This window comes from Triticum urartu, chromosome 6 (assembly GCF_003073215.2).
Source record: "Triticum urartu cultivar G1812 chromosome 6, Tu2.1, whole genome shotgun sequence".
In the NCBI taxonomy this organism is placed as follows: domain Eukaryota; kingdom Viridiplantae; phylum Streptophyta; class Magnoliopsida; order Poales; family Poaceae; genus Triticum; species Triticum urartu.
The window spans coordinates 472973176-472990551 of record NC_053027.1 but is presented as its reverse complement, the minus strand read 5'-3'; the positions used below and the strand labels follow the sequence as shown (position 1 = coordinate 472990551).

At 45.2% G+C, this 17376-nt stretch overlaps 3 protein-coding genes and 2 long non-coding RNA genes across 7 annotated transcripts; 3 read left to right on the top strand and 2 right to left on the bottom strand.

Moving 5' to 3' along the window:
- Positions 1–416: 416 nt before the first annotated feature.
- On the top strand, positions 417–1182 carry LOC125512420. Its single transcript, XM_048677514.1, has one exon. The coding sequence runs from the start codon at positions 523–525 to the stop codon at positions 937–939; it is 417 nt and encodes a 138-aa protein (XP_048533471.1). The 5' UTR covers positions 417–522; the 3' UTR covers positions 940–1182.
- A 2349-nt stretch (positions 1183–3531) lies between these two features.
- LOC125512419 lies at positions 3532–4974 on the top strand. Its single transcript, XR_007285384.1, has 2 exons — positions 3532–4102; positions 4629–4974. It is a non-coding gene; the product is annotated as an uncharacterized LOC125512419 (long non-coding RNA).
- A 1107-nt stretch (positions 4975–6081) lies between these two features.
- Positions 6082–9133, bottom strand: LOC125514326. Of its 3 annotated transcripts, none has more exons than XR_007286340.1 (6): positions 8806–9133; positions 8488–8539; positions 7790–7879; positions 7637–7711; positions 6628–7553; positions 6082–6551 (listed from the first exon to the last, which is right to left on the bottom strand). It is a non-coding gene; the product is annotated as an uncharacterized LOC125514326 (long non-coding RNA). The 3 variants fall into 3 exon arrangements; XR_007286342.1 differs by having other exon boundaries at positions 8488–8531; XR_007286341.1 differs by lacking the exon at positions 8488–8539 and having other exon boundaries at positions 8806–9132.
- Positions 9134–10368: 1235 nt separating this feature from the next.
- LOC125514325 (uncharacterized protein At1g26090, chloroplastic) lies at positions 10369–13660 on the bottom strand. Its single transcript, XM_048679639.1, has 7 exons — positions 13345–13660; positions 12734–12877; positions 12554–12628; positions 12290–12477; positions 12043–12208; positions 11545–11943; positions 10369–10735 (listed from the first exon to the last, which is right to left on the bottom strand). The coding sequence occupies exons 1-7, from the start codon at positions 13519–13521 to the stop codon at positions 10604–10606; spliced, it is 1281 nt and encodes a 426-aa protein (XP_048535596.1). The 5' UTR covers positions 13522–13660; the 3' UTR covers positions 10369–10603.
- Positions 13655–15569, top strand: LOC125514324 (pentatricopeptide repeat-containing protein At1g77360, mitochondrial-like). Its single transcript, XM_048679638.1, has one exon. The coding sequence runs from the start codon at positions 13783–13785 to the stop codon at positions 15259–15261; it is 1479 nt and encodes a 492-aa protein (XP_048535595.1). The 5' UTR covers positions 13655–13782; the 3' UTR covers positions 15262–15569.
- The last annotated feature ends 1807 nt before the right edge of the window (positions 15570–17376 follow it).

Below are 17376 nucleotides of genomic sequence, written 5' to 3'. Positions count from 1 at the left end.
GGCTTATCGCTTTCCTAATTCCAACCGTTAAATTCCAAACCAACAAAGTCACGCAATTAGGCTTAATTTAATTCAACTGCCAACAGCACTATAGTACGACCCATCCGACCGGACACCCATGATGGACATGTAATTCTGCCACCCGCAAAGCCCCATCGTCGTCACCCCATCAATACGCCCACACGTACGTGTACGTGAGTTGAGTTCCAGCCGCAAATACATACAATGCGACCGACGATCTTAATTAGTAGAGCTAATCAAATCGAGCGATCTCAGCTAATCATGGTCAGATCGGCGAGTCTTGCTAGACTGATGATGATTAATTAGCTACGTACGTGGTACTAGTTCATTAACTAGCCGAACCGTCCCGGGTCCCGACCGGCTCGTGGGGCTCTACAAATACCCGCGGAGCGGCGACGCACGACGGCACAGAGCGCACGGGATTCGCAAGCGCACCACGAGAGGAGAGGAGCCAAAGCCAAAAGAGCCGGCGAGGAGGAGGAGGAGGAAGGGGCGTCCACCATGGGCGTGAGCCTGGCGCAGGCGGTGGCGGAGCTGGTGGGCAGGTGCGCGCGGCGGCTGTCGCGGGCGGCGCGGCGGCTGCACGTGCGCCGCCCGCCGGGCTCATCCTTCCCGTCGCGCGCCGTCGTGCCGTTCCTCGGGGCGGCCGGGGGCAAGGCCAAGAGAGCGCTGTCGTGGCCGGCGACGTCCTCGTCGAAGAAGGGGAGGGAGGCGGGGCCGACGGAGGAGTGGGGCATGGAGGCGGACGACGGGGTGTGGAGGAAGGAGATACTCATGGGCGAGCGGTGCCAGCCGCTGGACTTCTCCGGGGCCATCTACTACGACGCCGAGGGCCGCCGCCTCGGGGCCCCGCCCACGCCGCGCACGCCCATGCGCAGCCCGCTGCCGGCCTCCCTCAAGCTCGCCGCCAACGCCTGATCGCCCCACCCCCCACGCCGGCCCGCCGTCGTCGCAGCGGCTCGCCCTGCGACTTGGCCAAGATCCATCCATGCCTCTCCCTCTGCCTCACTGCTGTACTGTACATGGTTCTATTGCCGCTCTGTTTTTCCTTCGCTCATCTCCTCTCGAGAAACCTCTGCTTTTGGCGTGCGTAGCGACCAGCTAGTGAGCACCGTGACACCGTGTAAAAGAAGTTTTAATGAACAGTATTACTAAATCTCAGTCGATGTTATGTTCATGAGATCTTACATGAAAATCGTGCTAAATCTCAATACATGTTCTTCTATCCACTAATGACACCGAAAATTTGTAGAGGCACGCAGATGGGAGAGCGCATATTTGCTCAGTCGTGTCGGCAGCTTGATTGCGCCGTGATCCACAAAGTATTTGGATTCCGCATGGGGCCACAAAGTTTTAGGTTTCAAAACTTGTGTTATTGTTATTAAGTTTTAAGTTTTTGTCGTTTGCTCCTACCAAGTTTCAACAGCTGAAACTTAACAAAACTTTGAAAACTCATTAAAACATATTTAAAATTAATCTTATTGAAAGCCCTCGTCGGAAACATGAATATGCAAACAAAACTTAATTTAAAGTTTTGGTTCAAAAGATATAACCGATTAAAAATCAAAAGCCAAAAGAAAAATGGGGATGTGTTCCACCGGCAACACCCATGTGTGCCACAAATCCCCTCCCATGCCCCCTTGAATTTCACTACCTCGATTTTCATTTGTGGACTTTCACGTCACCTCACAAGTTTCATCCTAAAAAATTCCTTGTTAACTCTTGTATCTTTGACTTAATAAGGTATCAGGGTTTACCCTCTTTTCGAAGCACAGGTAGATGTGTGGAACAGTAATTTATAGGGACATTGAGAGTTGAAAGAATCTTAGCAGGCGCACACACACACACACAACACAAGTTTGTATATGGAGATTGCTCGGGTGTAGTTTGAATAAAACTCATGTACTTGGGTTGGGTGCATGTTTAAAAAAACACGAAACCCCAAACACAACACTTATCAACCACCTCTGAGTTAAAACCAACCAACGAATGAAGGAGAAAAGTGGTTAATCATGGGATGTAATATGTGGTCTAATACTTAATTAGATATTTCTTGGTTGATGAGACATTACCCACACTTGAAACCTTAGTCTTTGAGGGATCAATGTCGACGATAATCATGCTAGAGGGCAGCCTTCTCCTTCTTGAAGGCATCATTGAAGAGCGCTCCCTCTACACTGGGTTGGAACTGGTCATATTTGGGCCAGCATTGGAGGTTGTTGGTGTGGCCGGATCCGATCCCGTGTTCAATGGGGTGATCGTTTGCGGTCGGTGATGATGGTACCCACAGATGTCGCTTTTCTTTTTGAAGGTGTTTCCGAAGAGCCCACTCACACATCACTTGAGGGAGCAGACATGTTTGGGATGGATGCAAGCTTTGGTCAATGGTATTGCCTTCAATGTCTGCACTGTTTTATTTATTTATTTATTTTTGTCCTGTAAAAAATCTGCGTGACTTTTTTGTTTTTCCTACCTTAAGAGATATTCTTTGATTACAATATTTTTTTACATAACATTTTCCAACTTGGTCCTTCGGTACTTGATTGGCACACACACACATTGATTAATGAAAAAAGTCAATTCTATTTTTACCCCATCTTTTGGCATATTTTTACCGAGTTGCTCTATTTATTCAAAATTCATCGGTTTTTACCTCATTTAACCAAACATGTGCCATGTTCTACCCTTCTTAAATTTTGTAGCCGTTCTACCAAGCTGGTCCCTCATGCCAGGGCCGACATGGCATGCCACATGGATGGGTTTTAATTTTCCCTATACGGTTCATTCCCGCTAGACCGCACACTGATATAAATGCTTCTATTGTCTAATAAAAAGCACATTTGCTTTTTTATATAAAAAGAATCCATTCGATCGTTATATAAAAAGCTGATAAAATCACTCTAAACTTAACATAAAAGAAACACTTATATTATGCTATCTGTAAAAAAAAAGTACTCCATCCTAACTATATTAATTGAATCAAAGTTGTACTAAAACGACGACAATTAATATGGATCAGGTGGAGTACTGTATTATACTATTATGCATATACGTTCACTCTTAGTATCAATGTTGTACTAAAACAACAACAATTAATATGGATCGAAGGGAGCATTATATTATGCATATGCGTCCGCCCTTATCGCAGATCCCAGTTGCTTTACATATACACTGACCAAACAGAAGAAGGACCTTAGCTTAAACGGGAAGAATTGGTTTGGCATAACAATATCCGGTACAACAACCGGTTGTGCATGCGTTCTAAATGTTTGTTGCGATTCATCATGCCCCAGCAGGCTAGTACCATGGAAACATCCGAGACCCACAGCGTGATTATCAATTAGGAGGCTCGCATGGCTTTTCCCCCCACATCGTTCTAAACTAAACTAAACTAAATGAAAACAACATATTGAAAGGAAGCTTATTGTCCAATATATTTTTCGGTATAGATGGAGATGGATATGCGAGACTTGAAACTACCATGCAGTGGACAGCTGGTGGTGACCGCTACAAGGTCCAAGCATAGGAATGATTGATTTCAGTTTTTGCTATTTGCCACCTGCCTGAAAATAGGATCCCAATTGGTCGATTTCGCGTGAAGAGCAACGACATAGCTCCGAGGCTGAGACAGGGGCGAGGACCTCGCTAGGGGCGAGGCAGGGGGGTGGAGGAGAACGTATCCGGTGAAACGACCGAATTGGTGCACCAGATGCACCAGCTATGTATGGGCCGTTGGATTCGAAAGAAAGGGACATGATTCAGTGCGATGACGGGCCTGATGGTACATTTGCAGACCAGTCCTTGCAGCTCAGCTAAATCCAACGAATTGGCCTCCCCGTACTCAGATCGTCTTCCTCCCCTTTGCCAGATTCTGTACCAGTACATCCTCTTGAAGCTAGGGTTAAGGTCCAGCGAGCTCAAAGATTGATCTCAGAGCTTAACGAAACGCGGCTGTCTCTCCCTCTTTTGTACCACTCAGGCGAATTAGGGTTATTAAATTTCGACGGTCTCTCTCAAAAATCCGCCGCCGGCGCCGCCGCCGCCGTCAGCACTATCCAACGATAGCAGCTCAAGGATGTAGGTATGTTCGCTTCTTCCTCTATCCATCTTGTTCCAGTTGACTAAAGGGCATGTTTTTGTTGATTAAGAATTGGAATAGTGTGCTGTGAGCACCAAATTTAGGTATGAGCTGCGACTATATTTCTACAATCTGCGTGCCAATTACAAGGGATGCACTCCCTGTTTTCATCCTTTATTGGTAAACAATATTAAAGAGAACGTGTACTTACAGAGTCTAACTGAATTTCGTGAAAGCATTACGAGTTCAACTTATTGATTTTGTTATCTAGTTCGTCCTTTACTCATCATCAATTTATGTTTTCCATAGTTACAAAAACATTTTTAGCTAACTACCGCTGAGCCAAATCAATATGTATCACCAATGGTGCATCGCTACTTCTCTAGTAGTGACTGTCCTTTGTGTTCTAAAAATGTGATACTTTGGAATCCAATGTTATTTCCACACAGAGATGCCTATGATTGTAGCTTAGGGTGTCACTACTAAGTTTAGCTTGGCTCCCTTGATGCCACCATTATTTTGTTTGAAGGTCATTACGGAGTCTCATTGCCCGGAGCCGGTAAATCTGTTGAAGAGCCTGAGCTATGACTGGGTAATCTTCAGAGGAGTCATCTTCATAGGTCTCCAAGATGGCATTGATGAAACTGATAATTTCACCTCTCATACTAGTCCAGATCGTGTATGGCTGTCTCAGGCTTCAGTTTTTGTAGCACCATGTAATCATCAAGAATGTACATTTGCTAGAAAATCTTGTATGCAGGTTTTCTGTAGTTTACATGAGTGGTTGTTGTACAATATACAGATGCTTGTGTTGTTCCGATGTGAAAGATGTGATGTTCTTGCATAGAAGCATCTAAATAAAATGTATTCAGATATCTTTTGGTTGTTACCGGTACTGATTTAGCAGGGCAGCAATAAAAGTTAATTGATATGATAAAAAAGAATACAGTATGAAGTCCCAGGTTGTGCGTATCTTTCCACTAGATATGTCGATCAAAAATTTCCAGAGATAATGGATGTCGGCTGCACAAATCTTGTGATGTATATCACATCTTCTATATATCCACAGGAAAAGATGTAACTGGGTTACAACAAATAAAAGAAACACCATGTATACAGGCTGACATAATCCTACCGTGGAAATTTAGTAGTTTCTCTTCTCATTTTTCTAACCATAATTTTCACATGTTCATGATCTAATTGTTTCTAAGCTGAGACGTAAATTATGAAGCTCTCTATTCACATTCTTTTTAAATGCATCTCTTCAGAAATTTGACATCAGGTTGAATGATTAAAAGTTTACAATTACACTGTATCCTCCAGTTCCTTGCTCGGAAATCCCACGAGTGCCCATGTCATAACCAGAACTCAGAAGATCAGGTTTGTCCGGGTCTGGATTTTCTGCTCTGTCATACTAACGATTTGAAAGCAAATATGCAGCAGATGTCACATTCTTCCAGGTGAAAGAAGAATGCATTATGGTCATCCTCATAGCTATGCAAAAAACCTACTCCAGGCTCCAGACTGAAGACTACTATTCCAGGCCAGATGAGCTAATCTGGTCCTAGGTAGGCTTCTCCAGAATCACTACAGGAAGCTCAAGATCACTCTAACTCCATAAAATGTTACAAAACAAAAGCTCTTTTGTTCACTTACAGAAAAAATCATCACGACAGTTACTTGTAAAGTTGCATCTTTTATACTTAATATAACAGAGTTATATTTATCGAGCTTTCCACTTAAACATTACATATTTAAAGAAGCAGTACAGATTTCCATACATCTTAAACATTACATATTCTATTGCATTCTCTATTTTCAGATTTCCTGAACTTCAGGCAAGGGTCATGTCAGAATTTTCATCACTTCACTGCTGCAAAAATGCCTAAAAATATCTATTACAGATGAACATATGTTCTCACTTATCGAAATTCAGATGATGATGCTAAAGCACAGAGCAACAAAAAACAGAGGAAAATAAATGAACGGTGCTCAATACACATAGTAATAAGGTTGCCCTAATTCGGAAAGTGTTCACATGAGCACGACATATAGCAAGCTGGCTACAGCTGCGACAATAACACAGAAAGACAAACCAAATCTTAAAACCTACATTAAGCTAGGCTTAGCAATTCGTTGCCCGGTCATACAATCTTTTCTTCCTGGTTAAACATGGCTAATGGGACAACATGGTTTACTGTTAGCGACTTCCTGAAGCTAACAGTGACCACATCCAGAGTTACAGACATAGAACATATGCATGCTTCAGTGACACATTTGCAAAATGTGAGCTCCTGGAAGCACCAAAAGTCGAAAACCTCATCGCCTATGAATATCACTGCCATTTCCAGCAAGAATGTAGCCAGCTGAATGACTTCACATAATTATTCCAACATCAAATTAGTGAAACCACCGCCCCTACTTATCAGGAACCTTTTGGATGCTATTTGCCCTGTAAAGAATAAGAAAACAACATTAGCAAAATTGTAGAAAGGACATCGACATTTTTTCAAGGTTGCTTACTTTACCTCTTCTTCTTTTGGTTCACTGTTTGCTCTGAACCCCTTTTCAATCTCTTACCACTCCCTTTTGTGTTTGCTACATCTGGTGGATGAATACTGATCACACTTGGGAATGATGTTTCGACGAAGGATTCAAATTCTTGAACTTTACTTTGCTCACTAATGGCACCCATCTGTTCCAATTGCGTGAAGGCATCACCAACAACCTTGTGAAAATATCTCATTTTCTCCTCACAATGTTTCGCTGCATGAAGTGCCAAGCTAAATTTTGAACATGTTTCCGAGTACAACTTTTTTATGGTAGGTGAAAGACATGTAGATGGGCCTTCTAGCTCATGTCCGTTGGCGTCATAGGAAAGCTGACGTGCTGCCATTTTAGTCCACCTATGCAACACATATTGACTAGGAATTTCATTACACTAAGCTGACGTGCAGCCCACATTTTCCGGACCCCCCTTCTCTACACTAAGCAAGCGATATGCTGCAGATGTGCCAACCATTGCTTTATGACATGTAAGTAGTTTGCTCCTCAACTCACTACTTACTTCCCTATTTGACTTGATGAGATGTCTCTTACTTGGCGAAATAAGTTGGTGAGTGTGTGATTGAACAAACCGGGCAACCTTATATTTGCCATCATCCTGCCTCCTCAGTCCAATCATAGCCTCACAACCACACCTGGTTAACTTGAATTTTCGTTTAGGTTTTATCCTTTCCTCTTTTGGGGCCTCCTTTCTCCAACCCTCCCTAGCACAAACAAACCTCTTCCACAGTACGCCATGTTCATCTTTGTGTGTCGTCCATGTGCGAACCGAGAACCCGACTTCATGAGCATACATTTTGTAGAATGTCATACCTTCCTCCCAAGTGTCAAATTGCATACCAATTACGGGCTGTAAGTTAGGATCACACTCCGGCTCATATCTTGACCCCTGGATATGCAAAATAAAAAGATGTGCGGTTCATAAACTACAGCTCATGCATTGGATGTGCGAAAAAAAACTACTATACTTACACAAAACGGAAGACTGTTAGTTCGTGTTGGCGTGTGGTAGCTATTTTCATTGTTTTCGACCTGCTGGATCGTGCCCTAGAAATTTCAGAAAAAATCATCAGGTGACAGAAACTGTGCGACGTACGTATGTGACCAATACAACAAATGAATTACCATGGCAAAGCTGTTGGCATCATCTTCAACTCCCATTGCCGTAGTTGACCCAATACTTAGAGCACCACTTGTCATGGACTCCATGGCTGACTATTTTTCATGCAAATATAACACAAAACATCACACGCAGGTTAAAAAGTGGATAATTAACCTCGTACCAGGCAAAACACATCAATACTTTTTACTTAAGAGCATAGGTACAATGTGGACATCAGCAAAACAAAATGAGGAACATGAACAACTAGGATTACCATAGAAAGTTTAATTGAACATTGCAAATGCCGTTCCCATTTCATATCAGCAATGTGGAAGAAGTTCATATAGTACATTACTAGTTCATGTACAAGAACCCCGTAGGAACAACCAGTAACTAACCCACTCTTGCCATGTAGTAGGCTCCTAGGAAGTCATTTATTTCACATACATGCCGAGTTGTCCACCTTACTATCAAGTTAGCAAAGGTATAAAAAAAATTGTATACAAAGGAACAGAACACACAGAGCACATCCCCCTCAACTATTTGCACCGGCTGTTGTGATTACTACTAGAATTTCACCAACATCCAACGGATCAATTTTGTGCCCATACTATTCATATTCCCAAATGCCATTGGCTTCAAACACATGGAAACTGAATGGCCTGGAGGAAGCAAATATACTGTACATGGATAACAGAACAACCAAATTCGATGCTCATACCTTGGATCCTGAGCTATAAAGGACGATGGCTAGGTACTATTCAACTGCACAGCTGCACAAACCTTACTTTAGAGTTTGCATCAATATGGTTTTTCTATACTACAAAATACATATTAAGGTTCAGAACACTAGTTATTCAACTTTGCATAGGCTATTTTGCAGTACAATATCTGCAGTCGTGTATCTCATACAGAAATCAGGTGCTCATACTACTTATTCAAGTCGCAATGATACTAGTTTGGAATAAATTGGGGAAGTCCCAAAGGGGAAGAACCCAATATGACCATGATAAATGGATAATGGGATAAGAGAACATACCCTAAAATCCTCGAGGCGCAGAAGATAGCTGACTCCTTTGGGCAGTTCCTCTTCGCCCCCAGGAGCTACAGCACAACTCCTCTACATTTACGTGCTCGCCGGCGGCAATGGCGTCTTCGTCGGGCGCGACTCAGAGGAGAGGAGGGGAGCTCGTGCTTCAACGGCGCCGGAACTAGGTCCAAGATAGAAGTCGGAGAAAGTCCAGGAGAGGGGGCGAGAGAGGCGACGGAGCAGACTTCCCGAACCCTAGCGCGCAGCTGGACGGCCTGGTACAGAGTATGGCAAGGGGAGGAAGACGATGTGGGTACAGAGAGGTCAGATCGCTGGATTTAGCTGTAATGCAAGGACTATTTTGCAAATGTACCGACAGCCCATCATCACACTGAATCCTGTCCCTTTCTTTCAAATCCAACGGCCCATACATAGCTGGTGCATCTGGTGCACCAGTTTAGTCGTTTCACCAGATACGTTTTTTTTTTGAGAAAAACCAGATACGTTCTCGGGGGGTGGAGAGATGAAATTTTGTGGGCCTAGAGAAAGAAGATGAACAGTGTCACTATTGTGAGAAGAGAGGCCACTAATTTTTTTCCGAGAGCATGCAAACTATGTGCCTTAGCTTCATAGAAGGCAGATGATAAGAAACAAGAAAAACAAACAAGCTCCCACGACAACCAAGCTCCCATGACAACCCTGAGAGGCGCAAAATCCTACTCAAACTCGAACACACAATACAACCACAACACATAGGAGTATGCTCTAAACTTAACAGCAAAGCCGCGTCTCGACCATCTCCAAGAAATAACAACTTCAAAAGAATTATCCTTCCCGACGCACCCACGCTTTGAAGGCATGGCCAATGCATAGCCCCAGGGTGATGCCCCACATGCCATATAGGATCGGATGACAGAAAAAGTAGGTTCGGATGGGGAAGCAGGATCCTCTCCAGAAGACGAGTGCTTAGAGAGAAAAATGTGGTCCGATGCATAAAGTTGGAAAAAGTTGAAGCGAAGAGGAGGGATGCATGTGTAATGAGAGTCACTTTTTATTTTTTTTGATAAGGCCCACTAGTAGTAGCTTGCATTGGGGAGAAAAAATCAACATATATGCCTCAAAATTTTTTTTTATCATGAAGCATCTGTATCCATATGCCACCATTGTACATGCCCTGAGTGCCTAAAAGAGAGGCCACTTTTGCGTGTTGTCCTAATGAAATTGACTGAAACTTTTTTTTAATCACCCGACACGTTGGCACTTGGCAGTACCGATTGATTTCCGTGAGAAGGGAAGGATCCATGGCGGCATCACCATGAAGACGGGATGCGATCTCTCAGTCGCGTCACCGCCAGATCGTCCCCGTGTCACGCCTGTACGACGACGGCATGCGCAGATTTTGCTCCATGGCTGCAGCCTGCAGACGAGACGTCAGCAGCAAGAGCGGGAGACGGAAAGCTACTCAAGAACAGCGTTAAATCAGCAGCCACCCAACACTCACGCCTTCCACCCGCCCAATAATCATCATAAGCAATGGTACGATGCCAAGAGCACCCATCCCCGATAGCCCAATATCAAAAGCCATTTTCTCAGGCATTTCATGTGGACTGCCCTTTTTCTTCCACTTCTATAATGCCGTTGTGAGAAATCTCACCATGTTTACAGCAAAATGGAAAAACGATGCTGACAGACATCACCAGGAACCGGTCTATATCGGGTTTACATTACGGTGCTGCACGGTTCTCCACCGGTTTGGTTTCTCGAGCCCGTGCTCCGATTTCCGGATCACCCAAGGCCCTGCTGCCGCCTACCGGATGGTAATGACAAGATTCCTGTCGACGAACTTGGCGCCACCGACCTTCCCCTGCATCGCCGGTGGCAGCTTAATTACGCGCCTCTGGTCGCCGGCTTCGATCAGTAGCTCCGAACCGCCCCTATACTGCATTTTCAGATAAAGGAACAGGTCGGTTTATTATCAGCAACAACACAGACAATACAAATTTAACTTGGTGATCATATACTCTTGCAAAAATCTGGAAGGGTTCTTCGCCACTATTTGGCAAAATTCTCGGATGACATGCAGGCCACTGACTGTAAGATCACAAGTAGCTACATGGCTTTGACCTAAACTAGTGTACATGAAAACCTAGTTTTTTTTGGCATCATGTTGTTTAGAAGCTTCTTCTGTGCTGCAGTCAAGGATGCCAAATTCATTTGAAATCATCTCACAGTTTGTATGGAGAAGTCGACAGACAATTACGGGAATCAGCACACACAGGGAAATGTGCTTCAGTTTTAATATCAGCACAATCGATTTGCGGAACTGGTGAGAAACAGTTGGCTTGGCTGCAAGTGGCATGCACCAAACGAACTAGAACTGCTTAAAGCTTGATTTCAAATTGAAAACAATCTAGAAAAGAATGATAGAGGCCCTTCCATTGTTTTAGTGAAAACTCATTTGATGTCACTTGCTAGGGAAACTGCGCATTAATCTGAACATTATCAGGTAGTTCACCACCCAAGTGAGAATTTTCAAGTTGATGGTGGGATTCTACCTTTCTGGTTAAAATTTTTTATCACTTGGGCGCTAACTAAAAGTGAAACTAACTAGAGATAGCTTCACAGTCGAAATCAATTCAGCATTATCTCTAAACAACTAAAGAAGAGAAACTAACTAGAGATATAGGTCTTGTTAGTCTTGACTGTGTATACAGTGAAGCCAACAAAGAGTGAGGTCAGTAGCTATACCTGATATAGTTTGATTTCAGACTTGTCAAATCCTGGCATGAAAAGGGTCACCGACTTCTGTGCAGAATCAAAACTAACTGAAGGATAAACCTTGCTTGTATTCCTCAACAGCCCCTTTGTATTTTGATTCAATGAATTTAACGCTCTGCCCCAATCCGCAGAAGAATCAGTTGGTACAAATGGCAGAGACGAGAAAGACAATGGCAAAAACTTCTCAGCAACTCCTTGGTGCATTTCAGAAGGGTCTTCAGCATAACCAAATGCTCCACATATTTGCGCGCCAGCTTGGATGGTGCAACCCCAGTATCTTAGCGCAGAGGACACCGAGATTGATCCTCTCGGGTCCATGACGAGGAAGCACGCAAGTTTTGAGGGATCAGCAAACCAAAGCGAGATTTTCTACAAAATTTAGCATCTCAATCTTTTATATTCAGCTCATATTTGAATATGCATCCACTGGGTAAAACAGTTTTTCTTTATTAACTCCAGATAATTTACCTCAAGAAGTTGTTCGATTTCATTCCATATCTCTGCACTCATTCTTACTTCACCAGTTCTACCACTTGGTCTCGCGGCATCATAAATCAGTTTCAGTAACGATGGCGACGCCAGTCTTCCTATGTCAGTCTTCTCTGCTAGCTCCCTCACATACTTCAAGTAAGATCTGTCTTTTGTGTAGCAGCAACATTAAAATGAAGGGTCCTGAGTGAATGCAAGGCTATAGACAAACAAGGATAACCTATACCTTGCCCTCTCAGTAGCACCAGTGAGCCGTAGAAATTCCTCTGTATTATTGCAGTCATACACTACGACATCAAATTCCCCCTGTGGACTATTCGTTCCAACTGAAAAGAAGTTGAGCAGCTTCTGAAGAGACAAGACTGAGCAGATCGAATCCATTCCAGGTAAGACTCCAAGTTCCTCCCCTACAATCTATCCTATGAAAAAGAGCAACCCAGATGACTGCTTTATCCTCATCTCCCATATTATTGCAAAGTTAATCACCTACCCCCTCAAGAACTCCTTGAGTGAGATTGCTCTGGGCATCTACTTTCTTCAACCGGTCAAGGGGCTCAAGTAGCATCTGTGATTTAATCAGAAAACATTTTTCAGCATCAAGGCATTTTCCGATGTCATAAAAGTTCAATATGAAACATCAAAAGGAGATCACTTCACAAAGGTATTTTACTTTACTGGTCTCAAGCTTAATGGTCGAAAGATTAGCAGCACATTCTGTGAGCGAGTTCCCGATCTTACAGCCCATCAATTGCTCTGCTGTCGGGTCTTGTGACTGTATAACCAGGCATGTCTTCAGGCCTTCACTTGCATAATACTGCAACATGGAGAAAAACAAAGTGCCTGAAAATGTTTGCAATGGCGTTTTAACGACTTGTCATACTTTAGAGTGGCATTTTTCTCAACTCAAAAGTGATTTTTTGTAGCTACATTTTTCAAACACGCAGATGTAAACTACCCAACTGAGTGCAATTTAAGGAAATTCTGTCATGAATCAACATTGTGGGAACTGTTAAGATGATGTGCAGTAGTATAACCCAATTGAATCTCGATACACCATTCGCTAAACGAACCACCTCGTAGATTTACCCTATCACATGCTACAGTTTACCCAGCTCAATGCTGGGAGCAGCCAAGCTGCTAAATCATACCCATCTTCTACTCTAAATAGTGTCTACTCGTAGTATACATTGCAGTCCAGCCTTGGCTTTCAGCAACAAATAGTTCTACAGTTTTCTATCAACATAACAGCAAAGACAAGCACTGGAGGATGGTAGTTTTTACCTGAGCGGCGATGGCGGCCGCCGTGGTCTTGCCGGAGCCTCCCTTGCCGAGGAAAGTCACCAGCTTCGGGGGAGCGCCGGCACCGCCGGAGTTGGCGATGACCAGACGCCGCCTACGGCCTCCCCGGCCGGCAACGGCGAGGATTTGGCTCGCCGAGACGAGCAACGAGGGCGCCATCCGCCGCCTCGGCGGCCCCCCTCACAATTCAGTTGGGATCCCGCCGGCGTCTGCTCGGCCTTGGTCTCCCTCTCCGTCGTCCAGCAGTCGGTTCAAGCTTAGCTAGCCGTCTCAGGAAAAAAAAAGGAGTTTGTATAAGCTCAGGATAGGGTTAACGGTTCAAGAACACACGAAAAAACCCACCTTGGCCACGTCTCCGGCCCATCCACCCCCACCCCCGAGAGTCCCCGTCGCGGCGGCGCCCGAACCCGTCGAGGCGAGATGTCGGACCGCCGGGAGAAGCGGCCGTCAGACGCGGCCGGCGCCGGCGCCGGCGACGGCCCGGAGGCCAAGCGCGCCCGCGAGCCGGCCGCCCCGGCGTTCCCCACGTACAAGGACGCGCCCGACCTGGCCCCCAAGATCCGTCTCCTCTGCGAGATCCTGGCCTCCTCCGCCTCCGACGTGGAGGCAGCCCTCGACGACGCCGACGTCCGCGTCACCACCTCCGACGTCGAGCAGGTGCTCCGCTTCTCCTACGCGCACCCGCGCGGCGCCGCCGCCTTCTTCCGCTGGGCGGGCCACCGCCACCTGCACCACCAGCACTCCCCCTACTCGTGGAACCTCATCATCGACCTCCTCGGCAAGAACCGCCTCTTCGACCCCATGTGGGACACCGTCGGCTCCATGCGGGCCCAGGGCCTGCTCTCCCTCGCCACCTTCGCCTCCGTCTTCTCCTCCCTGGCGGCCAGCCCCACCAGCTCCCCCCTCAAGGCGTTTGTGGAAATGCCCAGGTACGGCATGGACCGCGACACGCCGGCGCTCAACTCCCTCCTGTCCGCGCTCTGCCGCGCCTCCCGGCTGGATGACGCCCGCGCCGCGATCCCCGTGGCACGTGCCGAGGCCGGCACTCGGCCGGATGCCGACTCCTACGCCATCCTTCTGGAGGGTTGTGAGGCTGCCGGCAACGCGGCCGTTGCGCGTGAGGTGTTCGACGAAATGGTGCACGCTCTCGACTTCGATCCTGCCAATGTGCCTGCCTACGACTCTTTCCTTACAACACTAGTTTCAAGTGGCTCTTCCACGGCGCTCTCGGATGCGATGGAATATCTGGCTGTCTTGCGCCGGTACAGGTGTTCACCAGGGGAGAAGTTCCTCCGTGCTGCACTGGCGGCACACCTTGAGGCACGCGAATTGCGCAGTGCTGTGGTTCTCTGGGATGACTTTGTCCTTCGCCGTGGGCTCGTCCCAGATAAGGAAATGTACACCACGATGATCATGTTGCAGGGCACTCTGGGGCATGCTGAGGTTACTGTGAAGTACCTCGATGACATGGCCACCTATGGAGTGTTTCCTGACACAGACACATACAATGTGGTCCTCAAGCTCTTGCTCAAGGGGAGGAAGCTCCGGGAGGCGTCTGCAATATTTAAAGAGATGGTCAAGAACGAGTGTTGGCCAAATGAGGCGAATTGTTCACTTGCGCTCAGCATGTTCTTGGATACTCGTGACTGGGAGACAGGGATCAAGGTGTGGAAGTGCATGGCGGCGAATAGCCTGCCTCCACTGGAGGAGGGTGGTAACATGCTTGTATCAAAGCTGAAGGATGAGATGTTGCCTGAGGCATGCAAGTATGCAGAGGACATGATCGATCAGGGTATCAAGTTGAGCTCCTCAACGCTGGCAAAGCTGAGGCACAGCCTAGGAAAGGTCAAGAAAGGAGACATTCACGACCGCTTACTTGCAAAATGGAAGGCGCACTAGGTTCTTCTCTCTTATATCATATACTGTATGCGTTTGGGTTATGTAGGATTGGGAATAGGAGATGACTCTCTTCAGTTAACGGTTTCATGGTAACTTGCTTTGCTGGAACTATAAGAAGTTGTTAGTCGTGCATATAGTGTTTGCAGATGTGGCAATTAGTTCTGTAAACTAGGTGTGCAATTTAACCTGTCAGGTCAGAATGGTTTAGTAACTGAAGAGTGCAGTCTCCTACCATGGTAATGAACCTCTTTCTGCCGCCATGGGTTTCTTCTTTAGAAATTGCAGTGCTTCGTTTTGAGTTTGATTTATCTCTTCCCCTTCTGGAACATGGTATGTTGCTGGACATGACATACTGTTTACTGGTAAGTAAGGGTAGAAAAGAAATTAACTCAGATGATAACATTAAATTCCACATGTAGCAACTTATGAAGCCAATGGGAATGAGGATCAAATACTTGTACTTTTTCCGCTGTATTCCTGCTACGTTTCTGTTTTGTTGATACTTGAAATTAGTTGAAGATCCTAGGTTTGTCCTAAGTCAAACTTCTGTAATTTTGGCAATGTCTAAAAAAATATGTCAACGTCTATAACACCAGATTTGATTCATTACATTCTTTATATTTCCGTACTAATTTGTTCATGTCGTAGATGTTATCACATTTGTCTATAGATTTCGTCAAACTTGAAGAAGTTCGACTTGGGACAAACATAGAACTTCAGTTAATTTGGAACTGAGGGAGCAATTGGTAAAGGATGAACCTATGTGCAGCAGAGTGGCTACCGGTAATGTGTCATCACAAGATTTATTACTGGGGATGACATCAATATTGCGCGAGCAATGTAGTTCTGAGGGCTGAAAATGACTCTTCTTGAGAAGCAGTCCGTTTTCCTTTTATACAGAGATCTTTGTTTCGGATGCTTGGCAAAAATGTGTTTATTCCGGAACTAGGCCACTGGAAAGCGATTACCAAGCTTTATAGTACATGCAAGGCAATACAGATTACATGCTCACTTATAATGAGTTTGATAACCTCATAATTGTGGGTTGGTCAGACACTATTTTGGCGAGGTGTGTGAATATTAGGAATTCCACGTCATGTTACATCCACACCCTCGCACGAGGAGTTTTATCATGGAAAGGCTCCTAAAGGACAACCATGGCATTATCAATGATGCAAACTATTTGTTTGTGGCATGTTAAGAGGCTACTGTATGTCAAAAGTATCTTATTCCCAAAATAAAAGTGGTAGACAACATACATAAACCACTTACTGTGATTATGAACATGCAGTCCTCTATGTGAGTAACAACTGGTCAATTGGTATTGCAGTTCCGCTTACCAACGGGACAACATACATAAACCATTGAAATTATGTTTCATGTTGTGAAAGGTAAGAGTCCAGGATCAGCATATGATATTCTTTTCACGAAGATTTGTGGTTCCGCTTACTAAGGCTTACCATCCATTTTAAAGATTATGTTGCCGGCATGGGTTCAGAAAGCCTTTTGATCTTGGAAATTAGGACTGTCAAATAAACCAACTCTCATAAAAGTAAAATGATATCCATTTTGAGGTAGAATGGTACACTATGAGTATTGAGGTTCAATGACACCTCATTAGTCATTGAATATTATTTCTATTAAGAGTGGCCTTATGATGTCTCTTAACCTTACAATCAAGGGGGAGAATGTTGGTATCTGGTTATAACAAACTAAGAGATAAAAGAGAATTAAACCTCCACATATGTCTCTTGATCGGTGGCACCGAACTAACGACTTGGTCTTGATCCCGCGTCCCTAGCACCTAATTTAAAAGGAAAAGGACACCTCTTGTTTGTAACTAACGATTTCACATGGTAGGGCACGTTCTCTCTCTGACAACCGATCCTAATTAGGTGCTAAAGGAGACGAAGACCGACTAACACCATCGGCCACCTCCAAGGCAGTGTTGGTGGCATCTACTCCGACCAGTTGTTGCATCTCCACCAATGGATGTCGTGAGGGCTAAGCCAGCGGCACTCCTGGACTGTTGTTGCTCTTCACCATGCTTGCATCTAGCAGGCAGGGGGAGGTGTCTTTGCCCATGTTGCCCATGGCCATCTCAGGTAACGCTTC

Coding starts and splice junctions, on each gene's coding strand:
- LOC125512420 (XM_048677514.1), top strand. CDS start 523: ATGGGCGTGAGCCTGGCGCAGGCGGTGGCGGAGCTGGTGGGCAGGTGC.
- LOC125514325 (XM_048679639.1), bottom strand. CDS start 13,521: ATGGCGCCCTCGTTGCTCGTCTCGGCGAGCCAAATCCTCGCCGTTGCC. Junction 12,209..12,289: donor GGTGCTACTGAGAGGGCAAG/GTATAGGTTATC, acceptor CACAAAAGACAG/ATCTTACTTGAAGTATGTGA. Junction 10,736..11,544: donor CTGAAATCAAACTATATCAG/GTATAGCTACTG, acceptor CTGAAAATGCAG/TATAGGGGCGGTTCGGAGCT.
- LOC125514324 (XM_048679638.1), top strand. CDS start 13,783: ATGTCGGACCGCCGGGAGAAGCGGCCGTCAGACGCGGCCGGCGCCGGC.